Raw genomic sequence first — 17,720 nt, 5'->3', positions numbered from 1 at the left:
TTACCTGGTTCCCAAGTTGGGGCTAGATTCCTCTTCTATATAACCTCTCTGACATATTACAGTTGCCTGGTTATTTATTTGTCACCCCTTTGTCCTTTCTTTATTTCTAGTATCTAGTCATGTAGTGCTGGTGAGAGAGTGTTGTGTTTTCATTTTGTTGTTGTTAGGTGCCATCAAGTTGGTTCCGACTCACAGTGACCCTGTGTACCACAGAACAAAACGTTGCCCAGTCCTGCACCATCCTCACAATCATTGTTATGCTCAAGCCCATCGTTACAGCCACTGTGGCAATCCATCTCGTTGAGGTCTTCCTCTTTTCTGCTGACCCTGTACTTTACCAAGCATGATGTCCTTCTGCAGGGAGTGATCCCTCCTTACAACATGTCCAAAGTATGTAAGACTCAGTCTTACCATCCTTGCCTGTAAGGAGCATTCTGGTTGTACTTCTTCCAAGACAGATTTGTTCATTCATTTGTTTGTTTGTTTGCTTTAATTTTAGTTGCCATTAAGTCAGTTCCAACACATAGTGACCCCATGTGTGCAGAGAAGAACTATGCTCCATAGAGTTTTCAATGGCTGTGACCTTTCACAAGCAAATTGCCATGCTTGTTTTCCAAGGCACCTCCGGGTGGGTTCGAACTGCCAACCTTTCAGCTAGTAGTCGAGGGCTTAACTGTTTGTACCACACAGGGACTCCTGACCTAGAGCAGACCCTTAAATATCTGTTGAATGAATTTTGAGTGAAACTCCCCCAAAAAACACAGCATATTATACAAAGCCATAAGCCAGGAAAATTACATTGCTTCGCTGAGAATGTCACACAGGAAATGTTTCATAGAGGAGTCGGCATTCTCATTGCAACCTATAAGATCTCTTAGAGTAAAACTAGTATCAGTTCTGACTTATGGCACCCCATGTGTGTCCGAGTGGAACTGTGCTCCAGAGGGTTTTCAATGGCTGATTTTTCAGTAGATTGCCAGGTCTTTCTTCTGAGGCATCTCTGGGTAGTCTGGAATCTCTCCAACATTTCACTTAGCAGCTGAGCGCCTTAACCATTTCACCACCCAGGGATGGTTAGGAGAACCACATGTTTTCTTTATTTTCAGACAAGCTTTTTGCTAGACGGGGTGCTGGGAATACAAACTGACTGGATAAAACCCCCACAGCAGTGGCGCTCCAGGCAGCAAGCTGTTTCTTCTGTTATTCCATTGTTTATTGGTTCTGGGGATATGGGATATGTGAGCAGCTGGGACTACAGGTTAGATGTAATGTTCTAGAGCTGGGTTCTCTATGAATGTCGTGTATTGCCATCGACACTGAGGAATTTGTAATCTCACAGTGGGACCATAAATGTATTGTTGTTGCGTGCTATCACAAAGATTCCGACTCACGGTGCTATCAAAGATTCTGACTCAGAGTAAAACTACCCCATAGGGTTTCTTAGGCTGTAATCTTTACAGGAAAAGATCACCAAGTCTTTTCTTTCACAGTGCCACTGGCGAGTTCAAACCGATGACCTTTTGGTTAGCAGCCGAGCTCTTAACCATGGCGCCACCAGGGCTCCTTATAAGTATGAAGAACTGTGTATAGCAGTTTCTCCATGTCAGGGGGACAGCCCCAGCAAGGAAAGACTTCGCTGTGCGTCCTGGCAGATAATCCGAAGAACTGACACATAGCCCTTTCCAGATTCATGCCTTCAGGGAAACTTACTGACACGGGCAAGCAGCTGCTCTCCAGTGGCGGCCGGCTGGAGTATTTTCCACAACCACTTAGAAAAGGACCCAAGCCTATATGCCATTCCAGCTGGGACCAAGGCTCATTGTTTTCTCCCACATCCTTGGGCAGTCAGTGTTCCCAGGGTCTTCACTTCCAGGCCCAGATGTTTTCCTTCTTGTCACTAAGGTGTTCTTCACCCTTGGCTGCTGGCCCAGCCATGCCACTCCTGGCCTTTTACCTTAGCCTGAGTCCATCCCAAATTCATCCCCAGCATGCTTCGGGGAAGAACAAAGCTGATTCCATTAGGGAAGGGATGCATATAGCTGAATAGCATTACCCTACAGTCCACCACAGCACTATTGATATTTTTGGCCAGAGGGTTTTTTTTGTTTGTTTTTTATTGTGGGGGTTGTCTTGTGCATTATAGGGTATTAAGCAGCATGCCTGGCCTCTACCCACTAGATTCCAGTAGCATCTCCCACACCCCTTATGACAAGAAATGTCTCCAGACATTTCTAAATGTCCCCTGAGGGGCAAAATTGCTCGAGGTTGACAGCCACAGGTATATACAAATGAAAACATCAGAGAAGTTTAGAGAGAAGAAGAGAGATACTTCTAGACAGTAGAGCACTTGTTAGAGAATCCTAGAAGAGGTGGAATGGGGCCTACAATTTAATAAGGTAAAGTTGTCAACCTGTATCCCAAGGTTGGCAGAGGGAGGTAAAACCCAGTTTGGCAAACACCAAGGCAAGCATAACTAATGGGAAGTTGTGGAATGAGGGCAACAGATAAAAAGATTAAGAGGCACCAACAGACATTCACCTTGGTGTGAGTTCCATGAAAAAGAAAGATGGTGGAGGCCGACAGGAAAGCAGTGGGAAGGTTCTGTTAATCCAGCAAGGACCTGGTGGTGGGAACTGAGCACTAATCAGTAGATTATACAGACCCAGAAGAAAGGTAACTGGGTATCTGTCTCCATCTGGAGAGGTGGGGAGTGGCAACTCACAGACCCAGGTCTGCCTTGATTGGAGGCTCATTCCCTGGCTTCCCTTGCAAGGGGGTTCCTAACCTGTGAGTTAAGGAGCCGCTGTGAGAGGCCCGCTGAAGCCCTCCTTGCCATGGTATCATAGCAAACACACTTCGGGCCAGATGTTGGAAGGTGAGGCCAGAATTTATAAAACATGGTCACTTAAAATAGCATACGGGAATTAGGCCACCATGTGTGAGCACATGCTTCTCTCTGAAGAAATGAAGCACTCAGCTATGGCATACAGTGTATTGTGATTCAAATTACAGTCACATTGCCCAAGTCACTGTCTATTTTAAGTAATTAATAACATGTTCCAAACCGTACTCCTACTTATGCTGCACTTAAGTTCTATTGAAAATAGAAAATAGAAGCATAATACAAACAAATGAGAAGATGCCGCATGCATAAATCATCTGGTTACATGCCCAGATTCTCAACCTTATTGTAGAGTGATGGGTACAGCCATAAGAACATAAAGTGTTTTTGCCATAGTTTCCCACTCTCATTTGAGGTAACTGAATAACGTGTACCATACTACATTTCCTATGGAATAACATTCTATGCGCCACTCATTTTAAAGTATGCTGTTTAGATTTATAGGATTAGAAGTTGCCTTCCCCCCTTCTTTAAGAAATGCTCTCAATTCAGTATACAGAAAGTTGTGTTTATCGTTCTGCCTTTGACCATTGCTATGATACTAGATTTTAGGTGTCTACCCTTATTCAGAGATATTGCCATCAAGTCAATTCCAACTAATAACGACTGTATACGACAGAGTAGAACTGCGCCACAGGGTTCCCAAGGCTTCAAATCTTTACAGAAGCAGACTACCACACCTTTCTCCCACGGAGCGGCTGGTGGGTTTGAACCTCCAACCTTTCAGTTAGCGGTCAAGCACTTAACCACTTCTACTACCAGGGCAAAGATGCTTCACAGAATAAGGCACTGCCAATAAATTTTACCTGTTTTCTAATTCTATTTTTTGTAGTTGAATGAAGAAAAAAAATTAGCCCACAAGAGTAGGCCTTGTACAAAAGGAAGAAAAAAAAAAAAGTAAACTAATCCTTGCATTGCTTAAGGAGTCATTGGAAGAGACCGCTGCCTGGTTACTGATTGACCTTAAGTAAGAAATCCACTTAGTCCTGGTTATTCCCCAAGGGCTGTCAAAAAACAGGAAGGTCATATGTAAGGGTTAGAACACCCTCTTTCTTCCAGTCTGTCTAGTCCCAAATAGTGTGGGATAAAGCTGGAAAATCCTTGTATTTAATGGACTAAAACAGCGTCGTCTCTCCTTCACCACCCATCCATGTCATTTCACCATGAGATGACTCACTGCCCTTCAGGGATACAACATCTGGATGGGCTTGGGTTCCTAACCTCCTTTTCACAAAATACAAAATAACTCAATCAGATCAATATTGTAAAAAAAAAAAAAATGAGGTGAACCTAGGCCTAATGCCACCTGTGGAATTTGTTGGTTTATTTGTCTGTTTGTTTGTTTTTAATACCTAGGGAAAGCAAGGAAATGCGAGCTCACCAGGCTAAGATTTCTATGGAAAACAGCAAAGCCATCAGCCAAGATAAATCTATCAAGAATAAAGCAGAACGAGAAAGGTGGGTCTGAGCATGCTCCCTGTGTGACTATTGCGTTGACCTGAAAGCACATTCTCAAACATATGTGTCTATATATACCCACATACTGACATTTGAGACCTGAAGAGATCTGTTGTTTTGACTTAAGAATTCTACTGTCGTAACTGCTAAAAAGATTTATTATCATTGCTGTAGAACCAGAGTTTTCTGATAATGTACAACCATTAGTTAAATAAATTTCGATTCAATATGTACATACTCATTTAAAAATAAAATGGTATCCAATATGGCATAATTAATTCATTGAAAAATAGCCTTCCCACATTCCGTTGGGTCATCCTACAGCGTGTCTCCTTGGCATGCACTGCTCTGGTGTCAGGCTGTCCTTTGATGGGACAGTTCTGAGTAGCTGCATTAAGGAGGACATCTTCCCTTCATTTGCCTTGCACTGCCCTTGACACCAGGGATCCTCTCAAAAGCCTCCACCCGGTTTTCTGGTTTACCTTCGTCTTAGATTGGGTTTTCTAGAAACAGAGGACGAGACAGAAATTCAAGCACATGTGATTTGATTTACTAAGGAAGGGCTCTCTGGAGAAGGGAAGTGAGGGAAGCAGAATGGGTACGGGGAAGGGGCTGAGGAAGGACACAAGTCTCAGCTGGAGTCCCTCTGTCGCCTGATCTGACCGGCAGCTCTGCAGTATAAACCACACCACAGATTTGTCCCTCTTTGAGGCAAAGATTTCTGGCACTTGTACTTCTTTTATTTCCTTTAAAAAATATGAGACAAACATGGCAAAATATTAATATTGGTTCATCTGAATGGTGGGTACATGGTGGTTTTTATGTTTTTCTCTGTGCATTGTATGTTTGAAATTTTTACAATAAAAATTAGGACAAAGAATCCCATCCATATAATTAAATGGAATATAGCTCTTTCTTACTTTATGTGTTATTAATACCATTCACTGCCAAGCCAACTATTATTTGTACCCGTTACTTTTAGGAGGGTCAGAGAGTTAAACAGCAGCAACACCAAAAAGTTTCTGGAAGAAAGAAAGAGAGTAAGTATTTTATATTTTCTTGGCACTCTTCCTCTGAAAAACCAGGCTTCTAGTTAATTTGTGTAATTTGATTTCCCTGTATATTAAACATTCCAACCTCTCTGCTCCCTGAAAGCTAAAGTAATCTCTTACTAAAATCTTTACGCTTATGGTTTGGCACAAACTTATCATCCAGAAAATGAAGCCAAGTTTTAACCGTAATTTTTGAGTATTCTATGATTTTCTAAGAATTTAGCAGAATTTTTAAGTATTCTATGATTTTCTAAGAATTTAGCAGAAAAAAATCTCAGAATTACAGGTTTAAACTCTCTCCCAGTTTTTAGACTATATTTTTTTTTCTTATTACCTCCCTCGCTTAAATTGTAAACTTACAAGTCATCCCACCTGCATAATTTTTAAGATTACAATCCAAATTTTATCGGAATTGTTTTGCTTTTTTTTTTTTTTTGCAGCTTGCAATGAAGCAGTCCAAAGAAATGGATCAGTTGAAAAAAGTCCAGCTTGAACACTTAGAATTCCTAGAGAAACAGAATGAGCAGGTATTTTCCCCAAGAAGCACGAAAAGACACAGGCAGCCAGCCAGCAGCTTCGGGATTCAAAGGCTGTGGCCTGCAGTGACCCTTCTGCCTGAGTGGTGGCGTGGAAAAGTAGCTCGAAGAATTTGGTGTCTATTACTGATTTTTCCCTTTTTCAGCCCCCCAAAAACAGAAAGCACTCTTTTTTTGAAGTAGAAGAGGAATGTGGCTGTGGGTAAAAAGACTAAAAAGTCATCATTTGAATATTTTGTGGGGATTCTAAGAAGAGCCCTGATAGTGCAGTGGTTAAAGTGCTTGGCTGCTAACTGAAAGGTTGGTGGTTCAAACCCGCCAGCTATTCCTCAGGAGAAGGATGTGGCAATCTGCTTCCATAAAGATGTACAGCCTTGGAAACCTTATGGGGGTGTTCTATTCTGTCTTATAGGGCTGCTATGAGTTGGAATTGACTCAGTGGCAGTGGGTTTTAAGAACAATATTATGGAAAATAAGACCAGGAGAAAACAGATGACTCAAATTATTTCTCTTTTCATTTTGACTTTTGTAATGCACAACCTACGGGCAAGAGATACTATGTCTAAAAGTAAATGATGACAGAAACCACCTATGTTCAACCTCAATCTAAAAACGAAGTTATAAAACCTTCCTAGGGCTTACCCAAAGCCCATTGCTGTCGAGTTGATTTCCGACTCATAGCGACCCTATAGGACAGAGTAGAACCGCCCCATAGAGTTTCCAAGGAGTGCCTGGTAGATCTGAACTGCCGACCTTTTGGTTAGGAGCCATAGCACTTAACCACTAAGCTACCAGGGTTTCCCCTAGGGCTTATAGGTGGGCCCTAATAGCAGGACCCAGAATAAGCTTACAAACTACTTACCATGAATGGATGGCATCCATACTCTTGGTGCTTTTTCGAAGCAGGAAATCAAAACACTAAATCAAAAGACATACAAATAAAAAGTTGCCCAGAATCCAACAGTTTAGTTAGGCCATCAGGCGTATACCAACACCAAGATAAATGTATATGTTTACCTGGAGCCTAGTATAGGTACAGGTGTACTCCATCCCAAATAGGCTGCTGCCAATCAGCCTTGCACAGTGTCATTTCAATTTGATGCCAACACCTCTAGCTCATATGGCAAAATGATCTCAGTAACAGCTTAAATTTTAATCTGGGTTCAAATTCCACTCTTTAGCTCTGGCTGCTTGGAAGCTATTTATTTGTAGATAATTTACTTCAAGAGGTTTTGATAAAATATGTGAATGTACTACAGTGTTGTTTCCTGTTTTCTCCCATCTATGAAGCAATTCTGTTTAAGGTATAGATTTTTTTCAGAGTAAATGTTTCCCGTTGAAGAACTCTTAAATAGGAATTATGCTAAAAAGTATTTTTAAGAAAGCAAAACAAAACAGTAAAATCTTTTTTTTGCATTTTAATTGGGCAACAAATAAATACTACTTCTGGTTCTTTACGATGGTGGACCGAAGTCTTACTCCTCAGCATACTTCTGAGTTACATCCCATATTTCCTTCCAGCTAGATGCTTCTGTTCACGAACGGGCCGCAAATTCCCCAGACAGACATGAAATGTTTCCTGTCCTGTGGGTCCAAGTCATTTGACTAACTCCTAGATGCCTCACGTCCTAATACAAGTTACTTAGGTTACATTTTTGCTCCTAAAGCACTTCTCAAAAAGTGATCCGGGGTGGTGGGTAGAATGGAAATATGAATAAGGGTAAAGCCACCATCGCCAAAGTACTAGCATTCTTATCAGCGATGGAGAATGATAATGCAGGGATGGGTAGGGACAAGAATTCCTTCGAGAGGTATTTTTAAAAACTTCCTTCGAAGAAGGGCGTAATAACAGGTAAGGCACGGTTATGTTTCGGTTAACTAAATTAAGAACCTTCTTAGAAATTACTGTTACTTAGCAACAAGTTTGGCTCAAATATGTAAGTGTGCTAAAAATGACTCATCACTACCACAGTGGTATGTGTCAGAGCTACAGAACACAGTTACCTAATGTTTTTAGTGTCAGAACCCAAGTATATAATAAAAAATAAAAAATGAATCACTTGGAGCATTCATCCTAATATATAGGTAGTGACAGCTGCCCAAAATCCCTGCAATAAAATGTTGGGTTGATGATATCTATATTGATTGAATCATTTGGGGAAGGTGGGGGCCTTTTGTGGCAAAAGTTCATCTAATGCTTATGAAGATGGATAATATCTACCTCCCACAACTGATAGACTGAGTCACAGAAGCTTAGGAAAAAGCAGAACTTGAGAAGACCTGGGATTCAATGAAGATTTAATGAGACTTAGTGAAAAGAAATTCAGGATATCATATCGATGTTTCTGGCAAACGTAGAATTTGGACTTGAATTTCTGTGTTAAGCTTTGCTTTACAAATATGACCTGTTCCATGACAAATTCAATCCCAGCTCAGTATATTTTTATGGAATTTGAAGGTCCAAAAGCTCTGAATTGACAGTTATGCTGTGTGTTTAAAACACTGTCACAGGCACAGTACAAAAGATACAAACAGTGACTCCATTTCTTCCCCCATAAAAGGCAAGGTCTGGACCTCTATATGAACTCCCTTCGTAACCAATTAAACATTTTCTTAGTTGAAAACAGATCCCTCTCTCTAGCCGATCCTCAGCTTTCAGAACAACTTTCCAAACCACTGTTAAACCCCAAGAGTTTTTTGTTTGTTTCTAAGCCAGAGATGGAATCGTATTTCCCATAGTATTTCCCTTTGAGGTTCTTACTGCTTTCCTGTGGTCCTATTCCTGGTCGTTCTCCCAGTCCCCCAAAATACGCACCATGGAATGGATTTACTTCGTTAGATAGACCAGCTTTGAGAGCCCTGGCCAAAACAAGTCAAGTTCTAATGTTTTGGTCCTGACTCTGAGATCTGAACCTCCACTTCCTTTTTAAGCTACTGTATGGCCTTGCCTTTATTATTAGCCAATTATTCATTTAACAATCTGAAGTTTGGGGATTTTTTTCCTACTTAAATTTTCCTGTAGACCTCCCACCCACACAGGACCTCATTTGTCTTGACATGTACCATCTCAAACACTAACAGCTTTGTTAAATTATCACACCCAAGTTTTAGAAATTGATTTTTGTCACCAGTCCTATCATTTAATAAAGAGAAGCAAGGGAGCTTGCCCAGGGTCTCCTTCTCCCCTCACCACCACAGAAGAGAGGCCCAGTCTGGGATGAGAGGCATCGGTTGTTTTGTTTTGTTCTTTTTTTCTTTTGCGATCAGCTCGGGGAAAGTTTGTCACTGATGGGCGTATACATGTTTTATTCTTAGCGTTTTGCTTTTCTGTATATGGTTTTGCATTCATTTCTCAGATTCACTTCAGTATTCATTTATTTTCTTTGTTTTGTATGTATGACTCAATTTTGACATTACTATTTTTGTACAAACAGCTTTTGAAATCCTGTCACGCAGTGTCCCAAATGCAAGGTAGGACTCAAACTCTAATAAGCAAAATATTGCTTTCCTTCTCAATTCCGTCAGTATTCTCGGTGCGGTTGCCATGGCTGATTCACATCTGCTTATAACTAATTAAGACGCAAAGGTCTGGGTTTAAAGGCCTGATTATTTCATGCTTGGATTTCTGATGTAATATCAAACCGAAATGCCCGAAATCTGTAGAGAATAACTTCTGTTGGAGTTTTAGCCAGTGGTTCCAATTGCAGGCCTGGGAAACCCAGATCACGTGAATGAATAAATACCCAGGCATCAAAAACAACCTTATTCAGTTGTCGTATAGACCAATTACAGCTAAGACTGGGCCACCGAGTCAGTCTTTCCCAAAGACAGTACTATTATGTCTCTAATCCATTTTTAAAGCACTCCACTAAAAGTTCGTTGGTTATTTTTAATGACAGAGATTGATGGTCTGTATGCAGACATTATACAATGACCACTGTCGTGCTTTCTGCCTGGTCTGCCAAGAACCCTAGTCACCTGTCATAAAGAAGGTGACCATACAATACATCATCGAAACCAGCATAGTTTTAAGAGTGAAAAGGGTGTTGTTCCTCGTAGCCAGGACTTCAGTCATGAACTGGAGCTATCCCAGGCTAACAGGAATGAATGGTCACCCTGCTCGTATGAGAACTATATTAGCTCTTGGAATAATCTTTTAATGTCGTAATTATTTCTCAACTGTGTTCCATACTGTCTTTAAACGCTGAAACAGAGGAGCATAGGGAATCTTATTACCGTTTTCTGAACATAAAAGCATTTAATTTTCAGTGCTGATAATGTTTCACTCTCATCTCTTATGAATACTGTTTGTGTCATAGCTTCCATGTTTGTATATTTTTCTCCATTTCTTCATTTCTCTATTAGAGTATTGTTATACTTAAGGCATAAGAAAATTTCTGGGTAGAAGGAACCACCTATCCCAAATTTAAGCAGAAAGATATCATTCTTTGGTGTAATTATACCCATCCTGACCCAAATCATGTCTAAATTCACAGTATAAAAGTAAGAAGAAGAAAATCACTGTACGGTCCATTGGTTAAGCTAATTTTGTAACAGAGCTTCATTTGAGACATTGATATGCTCATAGTATGTCCCTGGGTGGCACAAACAGTAAAGAGCTCAGCTACTGATGGAAGGGTTATTGGCTCAAACCCATCTAGGCGTGCCTCAGAAGAAAGGCCTGGCGATCTTCCAATAGATCACAGCCATGGATAACTCTGTGGAGTGCAGGTCTACTCTGAGGCACATGGGATCACCATCCATTGGAATTAACTCAAAGGCAACTGGTCGTATGATCTGCAGAGTTGCCCAAACCCTCCCACAGGCCTTTCTAAGCATACCTGAATCATGAGATCAGAGTACTGCAGACTCCCCCTCCGATTCATAGCTTTATATTCCCATGTTTCCATTCTTAGATGTCCTTGATTTCAAAGTGGTGCGTTACTAAAAAAGGAAAGGGTGCTTTGTCTTCCTCCCAGAAGATGTATGCATCGGGCTCTAGCAGATCTGGGCTGAGCCTATGTGGCAAAAGCACCCAGGCTTCCAGTTGGAAAGTAAAAGTTGAAATGAACCAGTTGATTTTTCCCTATGTTGCCAAGCAATTATCTGTCACTGGACCCTGCCCCTATCTGATCTCTTCCCACCCCTAAACTAGCTGGTTGTTCTCGTGACAGAGTCTCAAGTCATGAGATTGAATTCACCATATCTTACTTCCTGGTAGTCTGTAAAGGGTGAATTGCCCCCAGAGAAGTGAAAACACATAGGGATTGTTTTTTGGACAATAGGATTCCAGAAACGCCACACACTCCTGTAATGTCCTATTTGGAGGACATTCGAACCAAGCCAATGCAATATGCTCCCATCTGAACATCTCCAACACTTAGGTTCTTAGGAATTACTTTCAATTAAATTCAGGCTATTAGGGGATTAAATTGTGCGTAAGCAACTCTTATCCTAAAAGTGATAAAAAAAAAATTTTTTATACCCAGTCAAAGCAACATCTCAATCTGTAGAAACTAAATCAAACAAGAACCATCGGGTATGACGTAGTCTTAATATCAGGAGACTTGCTCAACCTCTTTTCAGATGGTTGTCCTACCCCTGTGTAGACCAGTCCTCCTCGGATTTCCTGGAGATCTTGTTAAAATGCAGATACTGCTTCAGTAGGTCCGGGGTGGGGCCTGAGAGCCTGCATTTCTAACAAGCCACTAGGTGATGCTGATGGCTGCTGGTCCAGTGGACCACACTGTTGGGTGGTGATGATGTAGCGATAGACTGAGATTCAGGGGAGAAGAGGGCAGGGTGAAGTACCTTTAGGAGAGGATTTCCGTGAGTAAGGCCATGTTTCTGACGTTACAGGCGAAGGAGATGCAGCAGATGGTGAAATTGGAAGCCGAGATGGATCGCAGACCAGCAACAGTAGTGTGAAACTCCAAAACGCAAACTGAGACAGCGAAACTGCGCAGCATCAAAATATCCCTCCCGAACTTCTGAACCCAAACTCCATGGAAGAAAGCAGCTTTCTTTTGTGTTTCTTTTCTCTGTCAACGAGATGTTACCTGAAACCATAGAGACTTGGAATGACTTACATACTTTTAACGCTCTGAGTATTGAATTTCCTTGGCCAGCCAAAAGTATAGCTACAAATCCACAAAAAAATTCATATTCCAATAAGGCAGAGTTGAACCATTGATAATACAAATTGAACATGTTTGCTATAAAATACCATCACAAGTTGGCGAGCTTTGTATTAACAACTCTGCTTTGCGATGCATTAGGACATGTTTGAGCTGCGGCAAAAATAGTGCATTGGCAATTTAATAGCAAGTGCGTGCACTAGAGAAAAAGAAAACGACAACAAAAACTCTACCAATTCATCAGCGGAAGTGGTGTTCTGCTAGACAAGTAATTTTGCAGAATTTTTCCACATCAAAGTTACCTCATCAGTAAGTGCCATGTCTCTACCATTCCGTAAGAAGCTAATTTCCTGTGAAAGTTGTGGAAATTACTAGAACAACAAAAAAATAGAACAGCGTACCTGTGGCAAAACTCATCAACGTGCAAAGGGGAACTCTGTGTAGGCACATTTAAGAGAGTTGACATCTGACATCTGACATTGCTTGATAGGAATTGCTTCTGCAAATTCCAGAGGTTCCACCTCACCACCATATCATAAAGATCATGAAGTGGTTATGGGCAAACCTTGTAAATGTGACCATGTATAGAGCATTTATACTCTTTAATTCACACTGTTATAGAGCAAAATCTTCTACGTATTGCCACATGACAAGACTAGTAAACAGGAATACTAGAACTATGTTTGCATGACACACAAGCACCAATTAAGACTAATCTGTACAGACACAGTTAATCTAATGCCAAATAAATACTGGTTAAATAAATGTATGGCACAGAATATAACTTGACTCTCAAGACTTTTAGCATAATGAAAAGAAGTCTATACATATGTGTATATGAATTATGTGGGCATTCTTGATACTTCAAGTTCTAGTTTGAAAAAAATGCATAACTAATTTAATTTTACACAAAAAAATATTTATGCAGATTTTCAGAATTTCATATCAGGAGATAATCTTTTTATGTCTGTTAAATACCCAATTTGCTACAGTGTTACTCTGCATGGTCTCCAAGCCTGCTGTAGTATTGTTGCAGACAGTGCATGAAAAAGTATTCCATTGAGAATCGAACCATGCTGCCAAAGCCAGAGGAGCGCATGGAAACCTGGTAGTCTAGAACTAATCAGATTACTGATTTTAGTACACACAACACCAACTGAATTGTTGTATATGCTTGTACAAATTGATTCTGTGTGTTCCGCTGAACAAAGCAGAGAAAATGATGTTACCATCAATATTGAAGTTAAACTTCCAACTTCTCTAATAAAAAATTAAAACACATTTTACGCCCATCAGAGTATTTGCTCCTCCGATGCTTCCCAGTAAACGTTCCACCTCATCCATCAATAATCTTTTCATATCAATAATCTTCCCTTTCTCCCGGCCTATGTGCAAAGGCAGGGGTTGGGGGGGTGCTTGTCCAACCGGCCCTGCTCCAGCCTAGTCCTGTCTCAACACCAGATGGGTTTTCTGAGAGCTCAGTTTCTCTCACCATCTTGTAGCGTTGGCTGAATTCATCACTTGGCTGCACTTTCTGCTTCTGAGGAGGACTCCTAGTTTCCCGTTTTTACGATCATTGTTTCTCTTATTTCTCATACCCCTACACCATGTAAATATAAATATTTACATTTTCCAGAGTTATACCCTGAGCCAATTTTTTTTTAACCCAGAGTACTTTTAGTATTGGGAATATCTTACTCCCCCAAAGATTCCATTGCAGTAGGATGTACACACAGCCTAACTGTGCAGTAAAAAGGGTGTTTTATTTTCTGTTATAATTTCATACGGCACTCAAATCCTGCATTCTTACTTATTACGAAGAAAAATAAAACTTAAACCAATTAAAATAACTCAATCTCCTCCAGCTCAAAAACTACTTCATTTTAGAGGCATACTCAGTTACTTCAGAGTCAGATCCCCTGTTAGTGTTCCCTTCCCATTCAGGAGGCCTCCCTCCCCCTTTCCCAAGATGGCATCTGGGGACAGGGAGAAACTTGTGTGTCCTACTGGTAATGGGGAGGAGCACCAGGTCTCCCCACTGTTGGGAGGTCCTTCCTGCCCTCTATTCCAGGCCTACAAAAATGACCCTTCTAGCCCAGTGTCTCAAGGTCCCTGCTCAGTCGAGTCCTCATCGCAGGCCGAGATTATTCTAGCATTCATCTGGGATATGCAGGAACTTCTGAATCCCCCAGGGGCTGGCTTTGTGGGATGTGGGGGACCAGAGATGCTAGCTTGGATCCATCCATCCAAATACCTTCTTTGGCCATTTGTAAGCTACTAGCACAGTGGTGTTTCAATGCCATGAAGGCTTCTCTAAGAGGCCTACAGTGTTCTGGAGCTATGCCCCAAGAAGCAAGCCTACTTTATACTGGGCCTTTTCCAAGCTTATCTGGGTTTCTACCACTTCTTACTTCTCCCATCCCTGGGACTTTTTGTTCCAATTTGGAAGCCAGGACATTTGAATCTCCAATTCTTACCTTTTTCTCTCCATTAAGCCCCAAAAGGATTTTCACCCTCCCATTCCTGACTGATTAGAATGGCCATACAGTACTGGGCTCCTTCCATTAGTCAATTGTTCTTCCCCCCCTTTTTTTTTTTTGGCAGGGGGCGGGAAGGGAGATGGGTGGGAGGGAGTAAAAGGCTTCATGGAAAATAAGCCAAATCATTAAGATAGGAAAACCCATCAGAAGTACCATATTTCATCAAGTCTCAGACACCATTGGTTACAAAAAGCACTATTTTAAATATATCATAAAGAATGAAAACATGCTGCCAACTAAACTGTGGTGTATAGTCCACTGACTAAGACGCAGCTAATTGCAGAGGTGTTTAAGTATGCCTCTGGGGATCCACTGAAATACATAATATTTCAAAAATATTATATAAGCACTTCAAACATGAAGCCTTAAGGAGGGGTGACGAGTTTTAAAAACAGGGACAAAAGAGTCGTCACGTCAGAAACCTAAACAAAAGGGACACTTCTGCAATTGGGTTTGAAATTTAGCAGTGAGCTTCTTAACCAAAACCTAACCTGTGGCTGTCAAGTAGATTCCGATTCATAGCCAGCCCACAGCACAGAGTAGAACTGCCCCACGTGGTTCCCAAGGAGCGGCTGGTAGATTCGAACTGCTGATGTTTTGGTTAGCAGCCGAGCTCTTAACCACTGCACCACCAGTGTAACAGATTGCCACTCGGGTTCTTGCCCTGTCTTATTAGCCGATTGAAATAAGACAGACACTAGTTGCAACGGAAACAAAGGGGCAAGTTTATTGTCTGCTCACATACAAGGAGAAAAGTGGGGTCTGGCAACCCACAAGGCCATGTGCTCACTGTCTAAGGGGGCTGGGGAGCTTTTTGTTTCCAATGGTATCAGGGGTTAGGTTTGGTACTGGAACTCTCCGTCCTTAGCCTTCCCATGCCCATACTTGGAGGTCCAGATATTAAATCATCTTCCGTGGGATGTGCGTGCAGTGGGACCCCTCGCTTCTGGAATGGAATCGGGTGAAATCATGGGCTGGGAAATATCGTTCCTTCTGGTGACAACTGGATCCGGGGGTCGGTTGAAGGACATGATCTCTTCAATCTGTGTACGCTTCAAGGTGTAGCTTGGGCTAGTTCAGTGGATGGAGCCACTACCTGCTGCGACTTCCTGAAAAATACTGTTCAAAACAAGCTTGTGGTTAGCAAGACAAAGAAAGGGGGGAAGGGGTGTTGATTGGGGTTCTCACCAGGGCTCTGGGCATCTGGAAAGCAATTCAAAAGATGAAAGAAATGTATCTTTCACTGTTTCTATTTCCTCTTAGCAGTTTCCTTCAACCACATGACTTGTTTCTTTCTCTGCATATAATTCTCAAATCCATGATGTTAGCCTTGACTTTTATTCCCCCTAAACTCTGCTTCTTCCTTTCAGATTGTTGGAGTTAAATGAATGGCTCACATGCACTTTGTGTGTAATTAACCGAAAATAGAGACTATCATGGATTGAATTTTGTCCCCCAAAAACTGTGGGTATCAATTTGGCTGGGCCATGATTCCCAGGATTGTATGATTTTCCTACATGTTGTTAATCCAGTCTCTATAATGTTAATGAGAGAGGATGGGCAGCAGTTGTGTTAGTGAGGCAGGACTTAATCTACAGGATTGGATTATGTCTTGAGACAATCTCTTGAGATATAAAAGAAAGAAGCGAGCAGAGAGATAAGGGGACCTCATATCACCAAGAAAGCAGTGCCAGGAGCAGAGCGCACCCTTTGAACTGGGGAGTCCCTGCGCAGAGAAGCTCCTGGTCTGGGGGCAGATTGATGAGATGGTCAACGGAGAGAGAAAGGCTTCCGCTGGAGCTGACACCCTGAATTTGGACTTTTAGTCTACTTTACTTTGACAGAATAAGCTTCTCTTTGTTAAAGCCATCTGCTTGTAACATTTCTGTTACAGCAGCACTAGAGAACCAAGACAAGAGACCCTTTCTCCATCTGCCCTTCCCATTTATTTTACCAGGTGCTCAATCTTTTTTTTTTTCCAATCTTGGGACCACCGTATTCCACTCCATTTCACTCACCCCCACATTCAATCTGTTGATAAATCCTATAAATTTTAATCTAACTGCTTTGGAAACGCCCTTCTCTCTTACAACCTCTCTCATGCCTTCACACCCAGGTTTTTCTATTGCTGTTTCTGACTTCCCATTGAACTTCTTTGCCCTTCAAACCCTTTCTATGCACAGATTATATCCAAATGACCACTGAAATCATGTTACCATTCGTTCTGAAAATGCTGAATTCCAGTCCACTACCTAAGGAATAATGTGGGTATTACTGACCTGGAACTCAGTTCCCGCCTCCAAGCTGTCCCTCACCCGGCCAATCTGAATACATCACTATTCTCTTTTCACACATAGCACAGCTTTTCTAGCCATACTACCTGATGATGTCCTACGAGTCCTTAGAAGGCCAGCTGAAATGCCACCTAAAACCTGTTCCCTTGTTCCCCCAAGCAAGAAATAATCCACCCTTCAGAATTAATCAGTTTATACGTTAAAAGCCGTTTCAGTATTTTACTTTCCCACTAGCCTGGACTAATTTCTTTTCAGGCTCTGTTCATTTTCAGCACATTGCTTTTCACAGAACAGGTACTCAGTAACTATCAAATGACTACTTAAATTATTTTCAGTCAGAATGAAGAATTTGTAACTGTCTTAGTAGTCCCTGGGTGGCAGAAACGGTTAAGAGCTTGACTACTCACTGAAAGGTTGGCAGTTCCAACCCACCCAGAGGCACCTCAGAAGAAAGGCCTGGCAATCTGTCAAAAGGTCACAGCCTTGAAAACCCTATGGAGTGCAGTTCTACCATGACACATGGAGTTGTCATAAATCAGAATAAACTCGACAGCAACTTTGGGGAGGGACAGGTTTTGGCCTGTTAGGCAGGAAATGTTTTTGAAATCTAAGTGAAAGGCTAAAATAAGCTTTTTAAATTTATCTTCTCAAGTCCGAGAAAAAAACTCTTTTAATTCTTATTGTTAGCATCCTGTGACATATGAATGCAGTTCACAACTCTATGACCATCGCAATGTCCAACAGACTCGACAGTGTGGCCTACCGACATTGAGTGTGATTATGGAGCGTGAAGAGGGAATA

General features: G+C 41.5%; 1 protein-coding gene across 4 annotated transcripts in view; it reads left to right on the top strand.

Annotated features, from left to right (window-relative positions):
• Positions 1-13,368, top strand: part of PLCB4 (phospholipase C beta 4) — a 178,307-nt gene extending 164,939 nt beyond the window's left edge. For 2 of the 4 annotated variants that reach the window (XM_003411528.4, XM_064275781.1), the window contains 5 exons: positions 4,259-4,360; positions 5,343-5,400; positions 5,853-5,939; positions 9,383-9,419; positions 11,808-13,368. In XM_003411528.4, coding sequence (XP_003411576.2) covers positions 4,259-4,360; positions 5,343-5,400; positions 5,853-5,939; positions 9,383-9,419; positions 11,808-11,896 — 373 coding nt within the window. In that variant the 3' untranslated portion in view covers positions 11,897-13,368. The remainder of the gene's footprint in view (positions 1-4,258; positions 4,361-5,342; positions 5,401-5,852; positions 5,940-9,382; positions 9,420-11,807) is intronic. The other 2 variants (XM_003411527.4, XM_023550015.2) reach the window with 1 other exon arrangement.
• Positions 13,369-17,720: the final 4,352 nt, after the last annotated feature.

This window comes from Loxodonta africana, chromosome 24 (genome assembly GCF_030014295.1).
Source record: "Loxodonta africana isolate mLoxAfr1 chromosome 24, mLoxAfr1.hap2, whole genome shotgun sequence".
NCBI lineage: Eukaryota > Metazoa > Chordata > Mammalia > Proboscidea > Elephantidae > Loxodonta > Loxodonta africana.
This window is presented reverse-complemented; position numbering and strand designations above follow the sequence as displayed.